This window comes from Ceratotherium simum, chromosome 28 (genome assembly GCF_057802395.1).
Source record: "Ceratotherium simum simum isolate JZ-2026a chromosome 28, ASM5780239v1, whole genome shotgun sequence".
Lineage (NCBI taxonomy): Eukaryota > Metazoa > Chordata > Mammalia > Perissodactyla > Rhinocerotidae > Ceratotherium > Ceratotherium simum.
Genome location: NC_141927.1, coordinates 20645241 through 20665278, shown reverse-complemented (window position 1 = coordinate 20665278; position 20038 = coordinate 20645241). Strand labels below are relative to the sequence as shown.

Sequence of the window (20038 nt, the reverse complement as noted above, 5' to 3'; positions counted from 1 at the left end):
TTTCAATGGTCACAGCTGCTGAGAGACTCCGTAAAATACAGGCCTGGGCTGAGTATGTCACTGGGTCATATCTAAAAAAATCTCTGGGTGTCCTGAGATACACAGGCAAAATACTTAAGAAAAAAACCAAATTTTCAATACTGAACTTGCAAACCTAAGTCTATCTAAGGGGCAGGAAATGCCATACTCCCAGATGAAATATGTGTATTTGCCCATTGCTCTGTAAAAAAATAGTCTATACTTTAAAAAAACATTAAAAGAGCGGTTAACTGCCAAAATTTGCTATGCTATTTTATGTCTTGTTACTCTAATATTACCAAGCCCCTGAATTTTAAGTCCCGCTGAAGTTTTAACAGTGGTTTATAATAAATGCAAACTTGTCCAAGCTTCTTAGAAAAGGTTGTTAAACGATGCCTTTAAATAAATACCAGAGCCTTTTCTGAACTCTGTGTGTATATGTATATGTGTTTTAAAATTTATTGTGGAAAATAATATTTCTTACCAACTTTTGATCCACTATCTGTATAATTTTTCCACTTGGCACAAATGCATTTACCATATTCTTCACGGAATTCACTATAACCTTTAGCTGAAAAATAAGTAATAAAACAATAAGAGACATAAAGAAGCGTTGACATTGAAGATTAATATTGGTATAATGAAAACAGATATAGACTTTATGACTTATCCATATGTAGCTAAATCAAATAGAGTGCTACTTGAAAATATTTTCAATTAATATATTAACACAATGCAGACTAATTTTATCTTGAACATGACATTTGGTTCTTAGCTATTCAGATGAAGGTAGATGATACTGAGAGAAGGAAACAAATGCAAAGACAACTGAAAAGGGCAAGAAGCTACAGAGGAATGACATCTTTTCCTCTACTATCATTTATTGTAAATGACAGAAAAGTATCGAAAGCATATTGACTCGTGCGTAATTTCATGAAATGATCCTTTAAAAAGAAAATTATATTCAATAAAGTCAGAAGTAGAAGATTTAAGAATCAGCATACCGCTGGGGCCTTGTCAGCCATCAGTTCATGCCATCTTTTGTAGGGTGGTAAATCAAGATTTATGGTGTACCACGGAACCGGACCCCTATAGCTGTAATGAGAGGTGTATTATCTTGAAATATGGAAAGCAGTTTTTTGATGGGGGTTAGATAGTTACATCTATATGGCTATGTTAGAGACATATTCTTAATAACAATGTCAAACCAAAAATAGCAAAAAAGTTCATTTTCCACCCAGTGCTTCTGCAATTATACAATTATACAATTGTATACAAAATATACAATTATATGTAGTTTCAGAAATCTTGGACTAGAATTATACATTAGGTTACTGTGAATTGGTAGAATGTGAAGAGCCAATTTTGGCTCAAGAGCTTTACATAAAAACCTGAATATCACTGCTAGAAAATATCTGCCCTTTGTTTTTTTCTCTTAAATCTCGGCAAAGATTTAGTCTAGGCTCTGGGCACTTCTCTCATTGGTTTCCCAATCTCAGAATTTCCTCTGAGACAGTCTAACACGATTGCCAAATCAATGTCGCTAGTGGTGGCTTCAGAAGGGTCACCTTTTAGGCCCCCACCAGAGTGGCAACATGAATTAGCTTCCCACGATTGGCTTCAAGAACCTGCACTATCCACTCAGCCATCCTACTCTTCCTACTACCCTTCTCTTCTCATTCTTCTGTAGTAAGTCCAAGCCCAAGCCCTGTTCTATCTTACCCATCCCCCAACTTCCTACTCCTCAGTTTACATACAGCAATTCCTCCTGTGAAGACATAGCACCGGCCCCTCCCTCGTTGATGGAGCTGGGCCATATTTCTGGTGCATGAACTCTACAACTATTCTCCGTCACTATAGAAACAGTATCTTCCGGCAAATGCTACTGAACTGAAATAGCCTCTAAGGGTGTGCTATTCAGTGATTTATCAGCTTAAAACTATGCCTACAATTAGCCAGCATTTGCTCCCTTACTGCTCTGCTCCAGAGAAGCACAAGGTGCTCCCTGGTGTGTGCCACAACGTTAGCAGGCTCTTAGTAAAATGTTATGCAGAGGATGTCCACAGTAGAGATGGGTTAGTTCCTAAAGGTCATAAATCGTGGTCCTATTTATATTTCTATTGTCATGAATAATTATTTGATTCTCTAAATAATGCTGCTGATCCTGGGGCCTGGGTGTATGCAAAAGGTTTTAGGAAACTGTTAACCAGCAGCCACTCATGTGTTTCAGATAGAAAAGGAAAGCACACGCAATTTTGTAAACATATGTTTAAACAAAATCACAATGAATGAATTTTGTTCTTCTCCAACCACTTTCAAACTTCCATCTCCTTAGTAGCTGATACCTATATTAAATATTGTAATACTTAAATCCTAGAAAGAAACCTTTACATAAAAACAAATTAATTGAGAGCCAGCCCTGACAGAGGTTAAAGTTCGGTGCACTCCTCTTCAGCGGCCCAGGTTCAGTTCCCGGGCACAGAACGACACCACTCGTCTGTCAGTAGCCATGCTGTGGCAGCAGCTCACATAGAAGAACTAGAAGGACTTACAGCTAGAATATACAACTGTGTAGTGGGGCTTTGGAGAGGGAAAAAAAAGAGAGGGATGTTGGCAACAGATGTTAGCTCAGAGCGAATCTTTCCCAGCAAAAAAAATACCCAAAAATTAATTCAATTTCTGACCAATCATAATTTCACATGCAAAATTCTGTTCCACAATTTAATAAAGTATGTATTGTGCCTCCTATTATGGGCAGGTGGTATTAACCTCCTCACTTCCCCGCCAGCGTGCATTCAGATTTCTGTCTCTCGCAGCAACGATAAATCAGCAGCCCACTGAAGCTGTGCACGTTGATGGCACTGTCATAAGATACATGTTCTACCTGTGAACTCCAGTCAGCTGCTTCTTCCCTCATAAAATCCAACAAAACCCAACCATGCCCCTATTTCTACCCTTAACCCCTGATTCTTTTTCAGTTCAGCATTCCAAAGAAGAAAGAGAGAGGAAATGAACTCATTACAGCAGGATTATAAAAGTGGGGATGGGGAGACCCCAGACACCTCTCTACAATAAAACGTTCACTGATGAGAATTCTTGGAGAGAACAGTTAATCTGATTAACAAAATTATTTTAATAACGAAAGCTTAGCCATAATCCCACGTTTCACTTCTAACATTTAACATTTTCCTAAAATATCTCAGTCTTTAACATCTGCACCTCAAATTCCTAGAGAAATAACGAGTTTCTACCTTATGAGGGCAGTGAGGATTACATGAAACATGCAACAAAGACTTAGCAGCATTTGTATTCAACTATAATAATTACCATAGACTACTTGCCTACTTTACTACAAACAATAAACATCACTAAATTATTTTTGAGACTTAGCATTTGCTGTGCCCAGGTCATCATAATCAAAATTAAGCATTGACCAAATCCACCTGGCTCCCCAAGTAGCTCGGAAAGTAGTCCAAGTGACACAACACAGACGCAAATAAGAGAGCAGATGCTAAGCACCAGTGAGCAGTAGAAAAGACATGCTAATGGGATTCAGACGGATAGAGGGGTGAACTAGCTGTCAGTCCCTTGATCTCCAGCATTGATTTGACTGGTCAGGCTGGATAAACAGGTGTTTCTTTCCTCCCTCACAGTTGCCCATGCATACCTCCAGAATCTATGCACTTGATTGAAAAGGATCACCTTAAAGGTACAGGAGGATGTGCTGTCATTCAAAAGTACAAGAATACCACACTTCTCTCCCAGATCTCAAGATCCATTTATAGTTCAGAGAAGAGAAGGATCAGAGTAGAGCTGAGGATTTTTTTTGTAGGGAACAGGCTAGCGAGGTAGGAATCCAGCAGAAATACCAGGGCAAAGATATCTACATTGTGTAGGTGTATAAATATAAGAGAAATGTGTTTATTTGTATATATGTGTACACACATACACTACACAAACACTCTGGGCAACGTGGAACCAGTTAAATGCCCAAGCAGGAAAGGTTTGCAAGGCAGTCAATTCCTAGACAAATATAAGGAGCAGGAAAAAAGCGTCAAACACAGAAGGTAGTCATTAAATGTTCAATGAATTGGGGCAGTGAGACCAGCCAAGAGACGCAAGCAATCAGTAAGGCACTGAAGACCAATATGGTGCCAGTGGTGAGAGAAAGGAAGAGCTCGAGAGAGCAAGCCATCAGAGAGAGGGCTGGAATGTGCACTGGCTTTAGAATAATGGAAACTGATCACCTCTCTGCCAAATATTTGCCTCTTTTTACAGAAAGGTGAGTAAATCAAAAGAATTTAGTTTATTACAGTATTACTGTGTCTGAGACAGAGGCTATTTAGAATACATAATTTAGACAGGTGCAGTGCAATATATATATAATTGGAGTGCTACAAAAACTGAAAATGTCATCCTGATATTAGTGGTTAAACTTGTACTTGGCCTTCCCCACCTCCAGCAGGCTACTTTCAGCAAGAGGGAAAAGCAGGGCAAAAAAGATCACTTTCCCTTCTTTTCCACATTCTGCACCCTCTGGGCCGGTGGGCTATTATGTCTTTCTCACTGACCCATTTAGCCACAAAGGATTTGAACAGGCCAAAACTCTGCACTAAAAATATTAGCATTAAACGGACTAAAACATGATATTGGCCCTTCCCTTAAGTTTTCCAATCCTGTTTTGTCCTCGACAGCTTTGATCATCATGTCAGGGTTTATTTCTTGATTGTTGCATATAGGAGACCCTACTCTTTAATCTGGTAGTTTATACTCAGGCACCACAGAAAATCACAGGTCAGCTCTGCTTAGCAAGTGAGAAAAATGCTTAGCATAGATAGAAGAATTTAGTGGAGAATGGAAATCCTTTTGTCCCCCATGATTTTGATAGGCTAGAAATGGACATTTTAGTCATGGGGTATTTTCATATTTGTCCAAGGTCTTAGCCAAATGCATAATACACGAACCTGAGAAAAAAAATTTGTCTCAGGATAGAAGACATGACTTAAGTTTTTACTCACTATTGTTATTTTTATGAGATCATTACATAGGGAAAACCTCCACAAAGGTCAAAGTGAGTTGTGATCATCTGATGTTACTCACGTTGGTCCAGAAGGAGGATAGGTGGATTTTCTGCAGTCTTCTGTCCACTAAAAAACAAAGAAAATTAAAAGTTTCAGAAAATAACAAACTGAATAGGCCATTTGCAAAAACCGTTAAAGCTTGTAAAGATAAAATCAATTATGATTTGCCCTTTTAGACCATTTCCATACCTCTTAAAAGTCTTTTCCACCCAGGGAAACTTCTAAAATCTCAAACTTAGTGCATTTTCAGTCTTAATTCAATCTGCACTAATGCCAGGTGTTGGAATTTGGCTTTCATTGCAAATGTATTGCAAACATATTGAGTAAAGAGGAAATGTAAAAACGTAGCTGTTTATGTCAGATAGGCTGATTTATAAAAGTAAATTACTTGATAGGCTGTGATATTACTGGAATTTATGAGCCAACTCTATTGCAATAGCGATTTGCATCCCAAACCAGATTTTCAGGGCACCCTGCGCAGTGCCCGTCACGATCTGGCCATAACTTACCATCCCTGCCACTCCCCCTGGAAGTACAGCCCCAGGCAACCACGCCCCATGGCCTCTCCTTCCAGGCCTGTGCATGTGCTCCTCCCTCTGTCTAGAAGACCCTTTCTCTCCCTGGTGAGCTCCCGGCTTTAATTTCTAAGATCCAGTTCAAATATTGACTTTTTTGTGAAGTCTTCATCTACTTCCCATATGAAAACAGTCACCCCCTCCTGTGTACTACCGCTGCATTTCTACACATCTCCATTCCACATTTATGACACCGCATTATAATTATTTGTGTGTGTCTCTCTTCACTGCCAGACTCTGAGCTCCTTGACGTGAGCTTAGTAGCTCCGAGCTCCTGTTTCAGGGCGAGCTGAGTAGCAAAACAGAATTAGCTCTTAACATAAAAAGATCCAAAAGTTCACATGGATTTATGATTCTTTTATTACGAGTTCAAGATAACAAGCATGTTTATCTCCTTTCCTCTGGAGACCCAATATTTTAAAAGTAAAATAATTTTTAAAAAGAAGTATAAATCCACAATAAGAGGAAGGTGGAGTAGGGAAGGAAACTACTAGAACTGTAGTTTGAGCTCAGAAAATATATCTGCCGCAGGGGCTGATGCCATAGCATAGCAGTTGAGTTCCTGCACTCCGCGTCGGGGGCCCAGGGGTGGCCGTTTCAGATCCCGGGTGTGGACCTATGCACCGCTCGTCAAGCCGTGCTGAGGCAGCGTCCCGTATAGAAGAGCTACAACTCTACAACTGTGATACACAACTATGTGCTGGGGCTTTGGGGAGAAAACAGAAAAAGAGGAAGACTGGCAACAGATGTGAGCGCAAGGCCAATCTTCCTTAAAAAAAAAATTAAAAAAATAAAACATTAAAGAAGAAATATATTAAAAATTTTTTTAATTAATATTAAAAAAGAAAATATATCTGCAGCAAATTTGTGCAGGAATTGAGATCTCACATCTTGTTTTAACTTTTGCTAGTATACGAAGTGTATAAAGTAGCTTGACATTACCTACAATTCAAACACTGTCATCAAAATAACTTTACTGCAGGGTAAGTTTCTCATATAAGTGCTGTTTTGCCTCGTAATTTGAGGTTGAATTCATTAAGAAACAGCATCAAGTATCAAATTATCAAAAGCTAATTCAATCATTAGAATTTAAATTTTTAAATTATTAGAAATAGAAAATATTAGATATTAAATAATGTCAATTTGATAATTCGGTATCAAATTAGCAAAAGCTAATTTCCAAAGCTATTCAGTGTTCATTAATAGTCGCTGAGGGTGAGTCTTCTTGTTCAGAAAATTTGAGTCTCAGCTCTGAGCTCAAAAATCACAGTAAAACTTGACTGCTGCTAATGTATCTACCTGCTGTGTGGCAGGGGAAGTCAGGATATTCAGCAAGTATTTCTTACAAAAATTCACAGAAAGGATGATAGTTAAGTCTACAAGAGCAAAAGAAGTCCATGGTTGACATTACTGGTTCAATAACTCATGACAGATTCAAACATTTTCCACAAAGTAATGCCAGTCAATAGTATAATTAATAATCACAGCTTTACACACCTCGCATTTTCACAAGTTTTGTCCATTTGTCCAACTAAGCCTTTTTCTGCTCCACACATATTTTTCCCACTGTCAAGTGTTACCCATCACAAGAAGATCCCACTTCAGCTCTTACTGAATTACTAAATTCTCAACGTCTTTGAAAACATCCTTGCCTGTAACTGTTTCACAGAGACTCTTCACAGAGACTAATTCTTCAGTCTCAAACTTGGCATTGATGCTCTAATAAATATTCATAACTGATCAGTGTCAGTGACTTCAAGAACCAAGGAACACTACTGGGAATCATCTGCCTTGTTCTTTAATTGATATTGATGTTGCTGCCAAAGTCCCGGGCAACTGTTCTCATCTAAAGCCTAATAATGTGAGACAAATTTTCTCAGGACAAGTCTCCTCCTGCAATCAGACGTGATTTCATGAACTCACCATTGGTAAACGGCTCTCCTTGCTTTGCTAACAAATGAGCTACGTGGAGACTTACTTTGGTTGCAGCCTCATGTTACTTTTTAAAATTTGTAAATCTGTTGTGATGAGATACTCTGCTTTAAATTTTCTTATTTTTCTGATCATTAGAGTTGGGACTGCTGTGATGACTGCTTAATCTTGTGATGTTGACATATATTGTTCTCTTTTAGTTTTAGCAAACTCTAGTGTCATTGCATAATGAACACAATGCTTTGCCATCTAAATCAGTAACAAGATAATCCATACTCCTCTTTTCTCAAGAGCACATTTTTTTTTCTTTTGTTTGAGGAAGATCAGCCCTGAGCTAACATCTGCCAATCCTCCTTTTTTTTTTTTTTTTCCGCTGAGGAAGACTGGCCCTGGGCTAACATCCATGCCCATCTTCCTCCACTTTATATGGGACGCCACCACAGCATGGCTTGACAAGCGGTGCATCAGTGCATGCCTGGGATCCGAACCGGCAAACCCCAGGCCGCCACAGTGGAGTGCGCACGCTTAACTGCTTGTGCCACCAGGCAGGCCCAAGAGCACAACATTTGAAGTCCACTTTTCTCTTCTTTTCTTGTTTTGACATCATAGGTTTGCACTGGTAATTTTTTTTTTTTTTGAGGAAGATTTGCCCTGAGCTATCATATGTTGCCAATCTTCCTCTTTTTGTTTTTTTTTCTTTTTTAATGTGAGCCACCGCCACAGCACAGCCACTGACAGATGAGTGGTGTGGTTCTGCACCTGGGAACCGCACCCGGGCTGCCAAAGCAGAGCACACCAAACTTGAACCACTAGGCCACCGGGGCTGGCCCTGCACTGGTAATGTTTTTAAAAGATGAAGACAACACGGTACACGGATACGCGTGGCACTGAAGATGCCGCTGAGTTATAATGGCATAACGGGCATTTGAAGTGCGCCAAAGCCGAGCAGCAGTGAAAAGCCACGAGCAAACCACACGCAGGCTCTGCTGGAACAATTCAACTGCTGTAGGGCTAAAGCAGCCACAGCCAGTAAGGAAACAAGCAGGCGTGGCGGTGTTCCAACACTCCGTTTACGGACGATGACGTGCGAATTTCATATAATGCTTACATGTCACGAAATATTAACCTTCTTTTGATTTCCCCCCCAATTGCTTAAAAATGTAAAAGCCATTCTTAGCTCGCAGGCCTCACAGAAGCAGGTGGCAGGCTGGATTTGTAGTTTGCCAACCACTGCTCTAGGCTACCAACACCCACACAAGCCGCTCCTGCTCTTACTAGGCTATTTGTTCAGCATCTTGAGAGCAAAACTCTTTGAGGTGGCGTGTATGTGTGAAAAAAACGAAAGAGAGAGAAGGAGAGAGAGAGGGAGATGGTACGTGTTTAGTTTTTTGCCTAGCAGTAATGGCACAGGCAGTTCTGTATGCAGAGGTCGGGACGGGGGTTATTTTCTGTTTACTGGCCTTATCTCTCCTTTCATCCTCATTTATTATTCTTACTCTTCAGAATAATTACTACTCTGAACCAGGAACCTCTCGGAGATCTCCCTTCCTCCCAACAGCTTCTTCCGCTGTGCTTCATCCATCAGCACTTCTCCGTCCACTACCTAAATGCCAAAAAGTAATTCCAAGTCTCTCAGACACAGAGGGACTCAATTAAAAACATATGCTCATGGACTGACATCAGTACTTGGCAGCACTCAGCTGTATTAGTTTCCTATGGCTGCTGTAACAAATTACACAAACTTAGTGGCTTAGAACAACACGAATTTATTATGTTATGACTGAAAGTCAGAAGTCTAAAATGGATCTGCAGGGCTGAATTCCCTCTGGGGCTCTAAAGCAGAACCGTTTCTCTGATTTTTCCAGCTTCTAGAGGTCACCTACATGTTTCAGCCTGTGGCCCCTTCCTCCATCTTCAAAGTCAGCAGCATAGCATCTTCTCTGGCCTCCTGCCTCTCTCTCATAAGGACCTCTGTGATTATATCAGCCTCCCCTGGATAATCCAATATAATATCCCCATCTCAAAATCCTTTCCTAAATCACATCTGGAAAGTCTCCTTTGCCATATAAAGTAACATATTCACAGGTTCTGGGGATTAGGATATGGATATCATTGGGAAGCCATTATTCATCCTACCATACTATCTATACAAAAAGACATTTTCAAAGACAAAACATAAAATCTCATTACAGGTCAGAAATAACATACAAATAAACATTTGCAATCAATTTGGAACACTAACTCTGAATCTCAATAAGCAAAATGCCCACCCCATAATAATTCATTTCTTCTCATTTGTAGACCTGTATTACAAAAAATGTACTCACTTGTTATTAATATATTTTATCAATAAAAAATGTGTGGAAATTTGTCTTCTCTCTTGTTATATAAGTATCAACATAATACCCTTGATTTTGCCTCTTGTCCCACAAAGCCTAAAAGATTTACAATCTGACCCTATACGGGAAAAGTTTAATGACTCCTGCCTAAGAGTAAAGGTCTCCTATTCTAACATTGAGAGAAAGAGAAGGAAAAAAAAATCTAACCAAAATATTCCAATAATTTGAGGAACAGAAGAAACTATAAAACAAAACAATATAAAATAAGTATCAGATTCAACACTCTAACAGTAACCTCAAGAGAAATTCAACATGCTATTATGTCTATAAAACAAGATCAGGATGGCATGAAAAAAAGATCAACCAAGTAATTAAAAATAGAACTACTGAAATAAAAAGGATAGGAAAATGATGAGGAAATCTCTCTCAGAATATAGGAAAAAAATTACATAGAAAATATAGGAGAGGGCCGGCCCCGTAGCTTAGTGGTTAAGTGTGCGCTCCACTGCTGGCAGCCCGGGTTCGGATCCCGGGTGCGCACCGACGCACCGCTTCTCAGGCCATGCTGAGGCCGCGTCCCACATACAGCAACTAGAAGGATGTGCAGCTATGACATACAGCTATCTACTGGGGCTTTGGGGGGAAAAATAAATAAATAAAATTAAAAAAAAAGAAAATATAGGAGAAAAAAAGAGGTTTAGAGAATCAATGCCTGGGGTCCAACATCTGATTAGGAATTCCAGAAAAAGAAAGCAGAGAAAATAAAGAGGAGGAAATTATAAAAGAAATAATATAAAAAAAATTTCTGGGCTGAAAGGAGGTGCGTCTTTAAAATGAAAGGCCTCCTGATTATTCCAAACAGTGACTGAAAAAAAGGGCCTTCAGTTGACACATCACTGTGTTATTTCAGAACATAAAGGATAAAGAACAAAAACATAACAGCTTCTAGGACCAGGTAAAGAGGGTGGTTCCTGCCAAAGAATAAGAATCACACTCCCATCAGACTTCTCAACAAGCAGGTGAACACGAGAAGAGAGCAGCGCCATCAAACTTGGCAGGAAATCAGTTTTAAATCAGAATTTTATAGCTGGTCAAGGCACTGATCAAATTTGAGAGGTAAAGTCTTTCATATTAAGTCATTGCAAGGACTCAGAAAGTTTACCTCCCGCACATTGCTCTTAAGAAGTTACTTCAAGATGAATTCTAGCAAAACAAGGGCATAAACCAAGAGAAGGATGGGATAGGATTCAGAAAAGAAGGGCTCTAACTTACCTAGAGTGGTGAAGGGAAGCTTTAGGAGGTCAGCTATTCAACAGATGGAGGAAGCAGCAATGCCACATTGTATCAGGGAGATGGAGGGCTGCAAGAAACAGGGGTCCTAGACAGGGGCACTCCCGTGACTAACCTGCACCGTTCAAGGGCTGGAAGAACTTGAGTCAATGACAGAGGCACAGAACGTAAGAACAAAAGAAAAACCAGAAACTACGGGCGGACGGTAGTATTAGAAAAGTATGGTCCAAGTAAAAAGAAAATGGTTCCAAGTAGAACAGAACTCAGTAGGTGTCGAGAAGAATGGGCAGAATAAATACTGGGCGAAGAAATCAAAAGCTGAAAAACACACAGGATACGGTGCTGATGGCAAAGGTTTGGTTTCTTCTGCTAATGAGAAAAAAAGAAAATAAAGCAACTGGAAATTCCAAGGAAAGAAACCTGTACAAGAGAGGCATAATGTAAATACGAAGCAAACACGAATAAGAGTATTTGGTAGAGAAATTATCTGAATATTCTTTCAGTGCCACAAGAGTTGTGGCTTTAGAATTACAGAAAAGGAAATGTAATCATAGCACCCAGAGCCATAACCAATATGTACAAGTCATGCTTCTTTAAATACTGTTTACTGTTTGCATTTTTTAAAAGGAGACATATGGACAAAGCATGGATGATGCAATTAACAGTTACAATTATGTCACCGATGTTGACTAAGTAAGAGTAAAAGTGTATAGAACTGAGGAGAAAAGGGAGAAAAAAGGTAGAGGGCTCAACACTGTGCTGGGGTATACAGCCAGGGCAGTTAGGCAAGAGAATGAAATAAAAGGCATACAAATCAGAAAAGGAGTAAAACTGTCTCATTTTCAGCTGACATAATCTTATATAGAAAATCCTAAGGAATCCACTAAAAATTGTTTAAAAATAAACAAGTTCAGCAAGATTGCAGGATACAAGGTCAATGTACAAAGATCAATTGTATTTCTCTAGACTAGCAATAAGCAAGCTGAAAATGAGATTAAGAAAATTCCACTTATAATAGCATCAAAAAGATTAAAATACTAGAAATAAATTTAACCAAAGAAGTGCAAGTTTTGTACATTGAAAACTACAAAATATTACAGAAAGGAATTAAAGACCTAAATAAATGCAAAGACTGTTTCATAGACTGGAAGAATTTCATATTGTTAAGACAGCAATACTCCCTAAATTGATCTACGGATTCGATGTAACACCTATCAAAATCTGAGCTGGCTTCTTCGCAGAAATAGAGAAGTGACCCTAAAATTCATATGGAAATTCAAGGGACCCAGAAGAGCCAAAACCACCTTGAAGAAGAATAACAAAGTTGGAGGACTAACACTTCCTGATTTTAAAACTTATAGTAATTGAAACTGAGGCTGAAGGAGTTAAAATTTCCCTGGATTAGGGTGACTCTGTGCCTTGTACCCACAAGGTTAACGTGGGAAACAAAATAACCAGTTTCTGAGCTTGCCTCACAGAACAGCAGGAGGACGGCTGATAAGAGAGGAACTTCCTGACAGGTCATCAGGTCCTGTCCCCTGTCCCGTCGCCCACTCCCCACCCCCACCGCTGCCACTAAGCATCTTGCAGGAGCATTGAGAGACTACAACAATGACCGATTGTAAACTTTAGCCACATGCTCTCCCTCCCCTACCTAAAACCCCAAATAAAAACCCTTACTTGTAGCTTTTCGAGGAGTTCGGGATTACAGCGTTAGCTGCCCATTCTCCTTGCTCAGCGCTTTGCAATAAAATTCCTACTTTCTTCCACCACACCCAGTGTCAGAGATTGGCTTGCTGTGCGACAGGGGAGCAAACTCACTTCAGGTTCAATATCATAATCAAGACAGTGCAGTACCAGCATCAAGACAGACATAAATCAATGGAACAGAAGTGAGAGTCCAGTCCTCACATTTATGCCAACCGCAAATCATATATCTGATAAGAGATTTGTATCTAGAATATATAAAAATCTTAGAACTTAACAATAAAAAGACAACTCAATTAAAAAAACAGACGAAGGATCTGAATAGACATTTCTCCAAAGAAGATATAAATCAATAAGCACATGAGAAGATGCTCAACATCATTTGCCAATAGGGAGATGCAAATCAAAACCAGAATGAGATACCACTTCACACCCACTAGGATGGCAATAATAATAATAACAACAAAACAAGTGTTTGCATAGATGTGGAGAAACAGGAAGCCTCATACACTGCTGGTGGGAATGTACAATAGAGCAGCTGCTTTGGAAAACAGTCTGGCAGTTCCTCAAACAGTTAGACATAGAGTTATCAAGTGACCCAGTAAGCCACTCCTAGGTATAAACCTAAGAGATATGAAAATATGTGTTCACACAAAAAACTGTACACAAATGTTCGCAGAAGCATTACTCACAATAATCAAAAGTGGAAACAACCCACATGTCCATTAACTGATGAGTGGATGAAATGGAATATTCCAATGGAATATTATTCAGTCGTAAAAAGGAATGCAGCACTAATACAAGCTACAATGTGGATGAACTTTGAAAACATTATGCTAAGTGCAAGACGCCAGTCACAAAGGACCACGTATTGTATGATGTCCCTTATATAAAATGTCCAGAACAGGCAAATCTATAGAGACAAAAAGTATATTAGTGGTTGCCTAGGGCTGAGGGGTAGGTTTCAGAGTGAGGGCTAAGGGAAGAGGGGTTTCTTTTTGAAGTTATGAAAATGTTGTAAAACTGGTTGTAGTGATGGTTGCACAACTCTGTAAATATACTGAAGCCATTAAATTGTATACTTTTAGTGAGTGAATTGTAAGGTATGTGAATTACATCTCAATGAAACTGTTAAAAAAGATAAAAGAAAGGTGTAGGAAAGATTGTTCAAAGTAAGCTGTTTTTATCCACCATGAGATAAAAAGTATGAGAGTATGAGAGTAGACAATGCATCAAGTTGATTCAGACCAATTCAGACTAAACATATTATCAACAGCAATATGCATAAAGACAACCAGGGATGACTTGAAAACTTTTAGCACACAATATGGCTTGGGCACCAATTAATCAAAATAGACTGAGCTGCAAACTAGTAAGACAGCAGAGGTAGGTTCTGGCTGAATATCGCCTGAGTACAAACAGTTAAAAGTGTTTGCTTCTCGAGAAGGGCGATGGGGGTAGAAGGAAACAGGCAGGAGACCGTTGCTTTTCCTCATAAGCCTGTCTATAATACGTGATTTTCTATAAACTATGTATACTTTGAGACAAATTTTAAAATATCAAATTTAAAAATTGCATGATTTCATTTCCATTATGTGGAGGATTTTCAGAGAGTGTTTTTCCGACATTATTTTTAAGCATTTTTAACTGTCATTATCTAAAAATTTAAAACTAACAACATTTAACTGCAATGGAGGGCATGGTACTCTCAATTCACTATTCCTTGTTTAGTAAAGTTGGAAATGGACACCAAAAAGTAGTACTCCACTTAAGAAAGTCTTAATTTACAACTATGAATTTTCCAAACATATCATTTAATAAGAAAGGCACTTATTAACTTTAGAAATGCAACTCTTACTTCATTCTAACTTATTCACCGTAAGACTCTTCTAAGTATCAGACCTTTTGGTTAGTTTAAAATGTGATTTGATTCACAAAAATCCAATTTATGCCCTTTTACTGAATTTCAAGTTACAGGAACTTAAGGGTCATGTTCTGCATGGAAGGCCCAGCTCCATTAGTGATTAGAATTAGAAGGTCACAGAGCTGGTGACAGAACCAGTCTCCAGAGCCCCAGTCCCAGCTTCCCAGCTCTCTCACATAGCTTCCCACAGAGATAACAATAAAACCAATGCCTCAATTTAATTCTTAATAGGGAACAATCTGCATTCCCTTCCGGGTTTTTGATCATCACTAGAATCAACTCAGCTAGTAAGTGAAATGTAATGAGGCTCATCTGTCCCTAATAATTTATTTGCATGACCTGGGTTCCAAAGCCAATATAACAATCAAACTACAAGGCATGTTTGTTTGGAGACAGCTGTGGGGGAAGTTAAAAGTGCTCTGTCAAGTCTTAGGAGAGAATTCAACCTGCCCCAGAGCTAAGAGAACAACCTAGTTGTCATACATGTAGGAGTCTGAGGTCGATACGACATTTTACTGTGATAATCCCAGCTGCAATAAATAAATAAATGTGAAATACAGAGACATGAAATCCACAGAGAATCTGGCTACAAGGGTAAAGGGTATATGTGACAGAAATTTCTAAAGGCAGCAGCTATAAGACCAGGCTATTTCAGGTGATCAGAAGGCATAACACCAAAGTCATTTTAAACAAAAAGGTTAGATTTGGGGGTCGAGTGGCGATAGCTACATCCTCCCCTTCAAGGAGACTTCTACAAAGAAAGATGGCTTCAAAATCTATGTATAGACTTGAAATAGAATTACAATGAACCATTTGTTATTTAAAGTTTCTTACTATCTCCAAATTTAACTATACGTGGTTTTAATTATAGACAACTTTATCAAGGTAGGTTAAAAATCTAAATAGATGATAGGTAGAGTTATTATGAAGCCTGCTTGGTATACTGTGCTACTCCATCACAGGGGAAAAACCACAATTGACTTAGAATCTCAATCAATCTCTCTCTAACGCCCTCTCTCTCTCATTGTAGCTTCCTAAGGCCGGAGGAAGTGGTGAAAATCTCTGTAAAATGTTTTGTAAACACTTTCTGGGTCAGCGAATTCTCTAAGTATTCTGGTTATTTGATAGGAACTTGAACCTCTTTGAAATTAATCAGTCTTATGTCCTCCCCACTCATTAAGAAAAATTAGTTACAGAGCAACCGGACAGACTACATTTAGGAAAATAACATATAAAGTGAAAATTCTTCCATTAGCGACTCGAATGCTCCATGCCTAAAAGGAATGACATAACTTGTCCAGCTCCTTAAAATAACTGAGCCCTACAGAATTAGTGAGAGCCTCAATGGAATGTATGCTTCTAAGACTGTACAAAAAAGTTCAGAAAGCCTTCATCTGCTTGCCTTCAGAAAAAGGCCATGAAAGGGAATTTAAAGAAATTCTATAGCTCACACCAGTGTTCATATCATCAGAAAAGAAGTTGAACAATTCTAGCTAGACAATTTTAAATCAATTCTTTAATTCAACAACTATTTTCTAAATATGTTTCTTAAAATGTTCTCTATGTACAATAGAGCAAACACCTACTGAATAAGATCAATAAGGCATGTTTCTTGCATAAATAAATCAAATGGGTGCAAAGGTTTTCATTTGTTTTCTGAACTTCGGTGGGATGGCACCCTATTAAACTAGGGATATTTAGGTAAAAGGAATTTGAATAAACCCTCCATGAGGGCAGGGACCTCTCCATCTTGTTCACCAACCAGTTCCCAGCATGTGGAACAGAGCCTGGCACACAGTAGGCATGCGATATTTGTTGACTAAGTGAACAGATTATACCTGTGTGTTCCTTCCTTGGGAGTACCGGGGAAAAGCAGACGCAGGACAATAAAACTGGCCAGGCCAGATGGAGTTTATGCACTTTTTGGAAACTTTGTGAAAATAATTTCTAAAAGCTGATTCAGTAGCTAATGTCAACAATGTTATCACTCATATGAGACGTTGATGCATAAAAATAAGTTCGATTCAGCAATCAATTACCGAGCCATAATGTTTCATTTCCACACATTTTAGGAATCTGCTCAGATTTATTACTGGGAACAGTCATCTCTCCCACTCTGATTCCTTTCCTTCTGATCACTCCTCGGCCTACTGCGATCTGTTTTCTCTCCCCACACTGCTCTGGCCAAGGTGACCAATGACCTCCAGTTGCCAAGCACGAGGGACACTTGACATCTCAATGGCATCCAACACAGGTAACCTGTCCCACTCTCGCCTCTGACCTTCCTTAACACTCCCTCTCCAGAACACTCCTTCTGGCTGCTGCTTTAACTTCGCCAGGTCTTCACTACCTGACTCATACACGTGCAGGTCCCTTAGCCTGTGCCTACGCCTCTCCTCTCCTTTTTGTTCTATATCTTCTATCTGCTCAATGTTCACCTGCTCCACTGGCTTCAAATAACACGGCTACGACTCCCAATCTCTCTCTTCTTTTTTTTTTTTTTTTTTTTTTGTGAGGAAGATCAGCCCTGAGCTAACATCCACGCTAATCCTCCTCTTTTTGCTGAGGAAGACCGGCTCTGAGCTAACATCTATTGCCAATCCTCCTTTTTTTTTTCCCCCCAAAGCCCCAGTAGATAGTTGTATGTCATAGCTGCACATCCTTCTAGTTGCTGTATGTGGGACGCGGCCTCAGCATGGCCGGAGAAGCGGTGCCTTGGTGCGCGCCCGGGATCCGAACCCAGGCTGCCAGTAGCAGAGCGCGCACTTAACCGCTAAGCCACGGGGCGGCCCTATCCCCTTCTAATTCCTGTCCACATGTATATACTGTGTATTTTTCTGTTAGTGGTATCACTGTACACACTATTTTGTATTATTTGTGTTTTATTTGCTTAACATTATATCGATTTTTAATGCCTGAATAGTATCACACCATGATTTTATTCTTAAAGCATTTCTCCTTAGACAAATCAAACAATAAAAAAGAAGGCACATCTTGCTTCCACTGTCTAACTCCTACCTAAGCTATTCAAGATCATCCTCATCCAGCCTCAGGTCAGATGCACGCAAACTCCTATTGATGTCATCTGTTGGCAAAGAAAAATGCAGTCTTATTGCTTTTAGAGAAGAGAATTACGAAAGAGCACCAGACTGGGCTTCAAAGCCTTGCGGTCAGACATGCTAAACAACAGTGTGACCTCCGGCTAGACACTTGCTCGCTCCGAGTACACTTCCTCCTCTGTAAAATAAGAATCGGGATGGTTCCTTACTGTCTCTTGCAGTTATCAAATCTATGACCTTGTGACTTCCTTGCGCGGAAGGGCCACAAGACAAGCGTTCACGTGACCGGGGAAAAGCGGCCACAGCAGCCACATCGGGGACTGCCCGGGGTGCTCCCGCTACTCCGACGGGGAACGCCTCGGCCTTTCCCAGGGCCCTCTGGATCCTTAGCTACAACTTCTGTTTCAGCACCTCGTCACCCGGCAGAGAATGACAAAGTTATCAAGCAGTCTGTCGCTTAACTGAGTTACAGACACAAGTCCACTAGAACTTTTTCTCTTAGCAGTTCAGGATGCGCGAGCCTGGAACTGATAGAACAGGTGCAATCACTCAAATTTGGGGGGTGTGCAAATCACAACCACCATTCTGCAGAAAGAAGATTCCCCTGAAAGGTTTTCTTGTTCCAGCTTGCACCGGAGCAGCCCGGGCTGGGGTTCACCAGCCGGCTCTGCCCCACTCCGCTGCGCAGGAAACCACAGAGCCGGGTCAAGACGCTGCCCGGGACCAGGTGTTCCTCCTCGCGCCCCGCCCGCCCTGCCACGCCCGCACCTGCGCCTCGCCGGCACCTGCACGCCCCTCTCCCCGCCCGCGGCTCGAGCTCACCCACCGGCGGCACGTCCTGCGCCACAGCGCAGGTGACGGCCACGGCCAGGAGGACGAAGGGTAGGCGACTCCGACCCAGCATCGTGGCAGCCACCACCGCCGCTGGGAGGGACGCCCGTGGAGACCGCGCGAGGCTCCACCAGGCTCCGAGCAGGCCGCGCCCCCGCCGCTGCGTGACCGGGACCCAGGAACGTACCACGCGAGGCGGGCGGGGGGGGGAGCGCGGAGGAAGACGGGGCCGGAAGAAGAAGCCGGAGGTTTTCGGTGTCGTGGAGAGGACAGCAGGAAGAAGGAGTCTTCCCAGACGGAGGGACCCGCATGCTGGGAGTCGGCGCTCGCGTTAGGACTGTGGTGCGGCTCGGGCCCCCCTCTCCGCGGCAGTGGTTGGGCCGAGCCAGAGCCCCGCCCCGGCGGGTGGGGCTGAGGAGCCCTTCCCCCGGGACGTGGCCGCCCAGGGCCGGGGTCTCCTCCACGCCAGGGCGGTACCGAGCCGGCGGGTCCCGCTCCCCTCAGGGCCTGGTGCCACCTGTGCAGCGTCCCTAAACTGTCCAGGGCGAGGTCTGCACTCTGGTCACTCGGTGCCAAGTGCCCAAGAAACAGACCCAACTCACGAGAGTCTCAAAACGCGGCGTAACTCGCGACCCCGACCTATCTTTGCCCCCTGCGGAGAGCAGGGCCAAAGAGGGTGAGGCTCTTCCTCCTGACCGTGGGGACACTGGACAGGCCCAGGTGTCAGGGCCCGGGAGGGGGCCCAGTCTAATCCCCACGGATGCTCCTGGCTGTGAATTACCCACTTAGGCTTTCACAGCAGAGCTGATAAGTCCCAGAACTTAGGTTTCAGTCACTTGCACAGAGACCCCGGTGGAACGACCAGGTAGAACCGCGAACCTTCCTTCACTGATACATTCGGCCATTCAGCAGCTGTGTGTCACCTAGCTCGTGAAAGGCTTTAGGTTGGCAGAGCTGAGCTAAGCCTGAAGGGAGGGTGGATATTCAGTGTCTGTTTAGCCTGCACCTGAAAAATAGATTTACAAGATGTATTTGATTGGCATTCGTACCTTCAATGGACGCAATCGCCCTGAAAGGATGAGTTACTTAAAAGTCCAACAGGAAATCCTACTCTCTGGGTTCCACTTTCTGGTTGAGCCTCTTTGACATCCCAACTAGCATTTTTTAAATGCTGCAGTAAAACTGAGAATACTGTCGCTGAAATTTTCACATGTTTCTTTTTTCTTGTGCATGTGTGAAATTGCAATTTTACCCATTTGTACTCCTTAGGAAAATCAAACAT

General features: G+C 41.3%; 1 protein-coding gene across 3 annotated transcripts in view; it reads right to left on the bottom strand.

Annotated features, from left to right (window-relative positions):
* ASAH1 (N-acylsphingosine amidohydrolase 1) overlaps positions 1-18912 on the bottom strand; it is a 34331-nt gene extending 15419 nt beyond the window's left edge. For all 3 annotated transcript variants that reach the window (XM_014786287.2, XM_087418438.1, XM_014786285.2), the window contains exons 1-4: positions 18752-18912; positions 5119-5165; positions 1023-1113; positions 503-589 (exon numbers count right to left, since the gene is read on the bottom strand). In XM_014786287.2, coding sequence (XP_014641773.1) covers positions 503-589; positions 1023-1113; positions 5119-5165; positions 18752-18829 — 303 coding nt within the window. In that variant the 5' untranslated portion in view covers positions 18830-18912. The remainder of the gene's footprint in view (positions 1-502; positions 590-1022; positions 1114-5118; positions 5166-18751) is intronic.
* Between the last annotated feature and the right edge of the window lie 1126 nt (positions 18913-20038).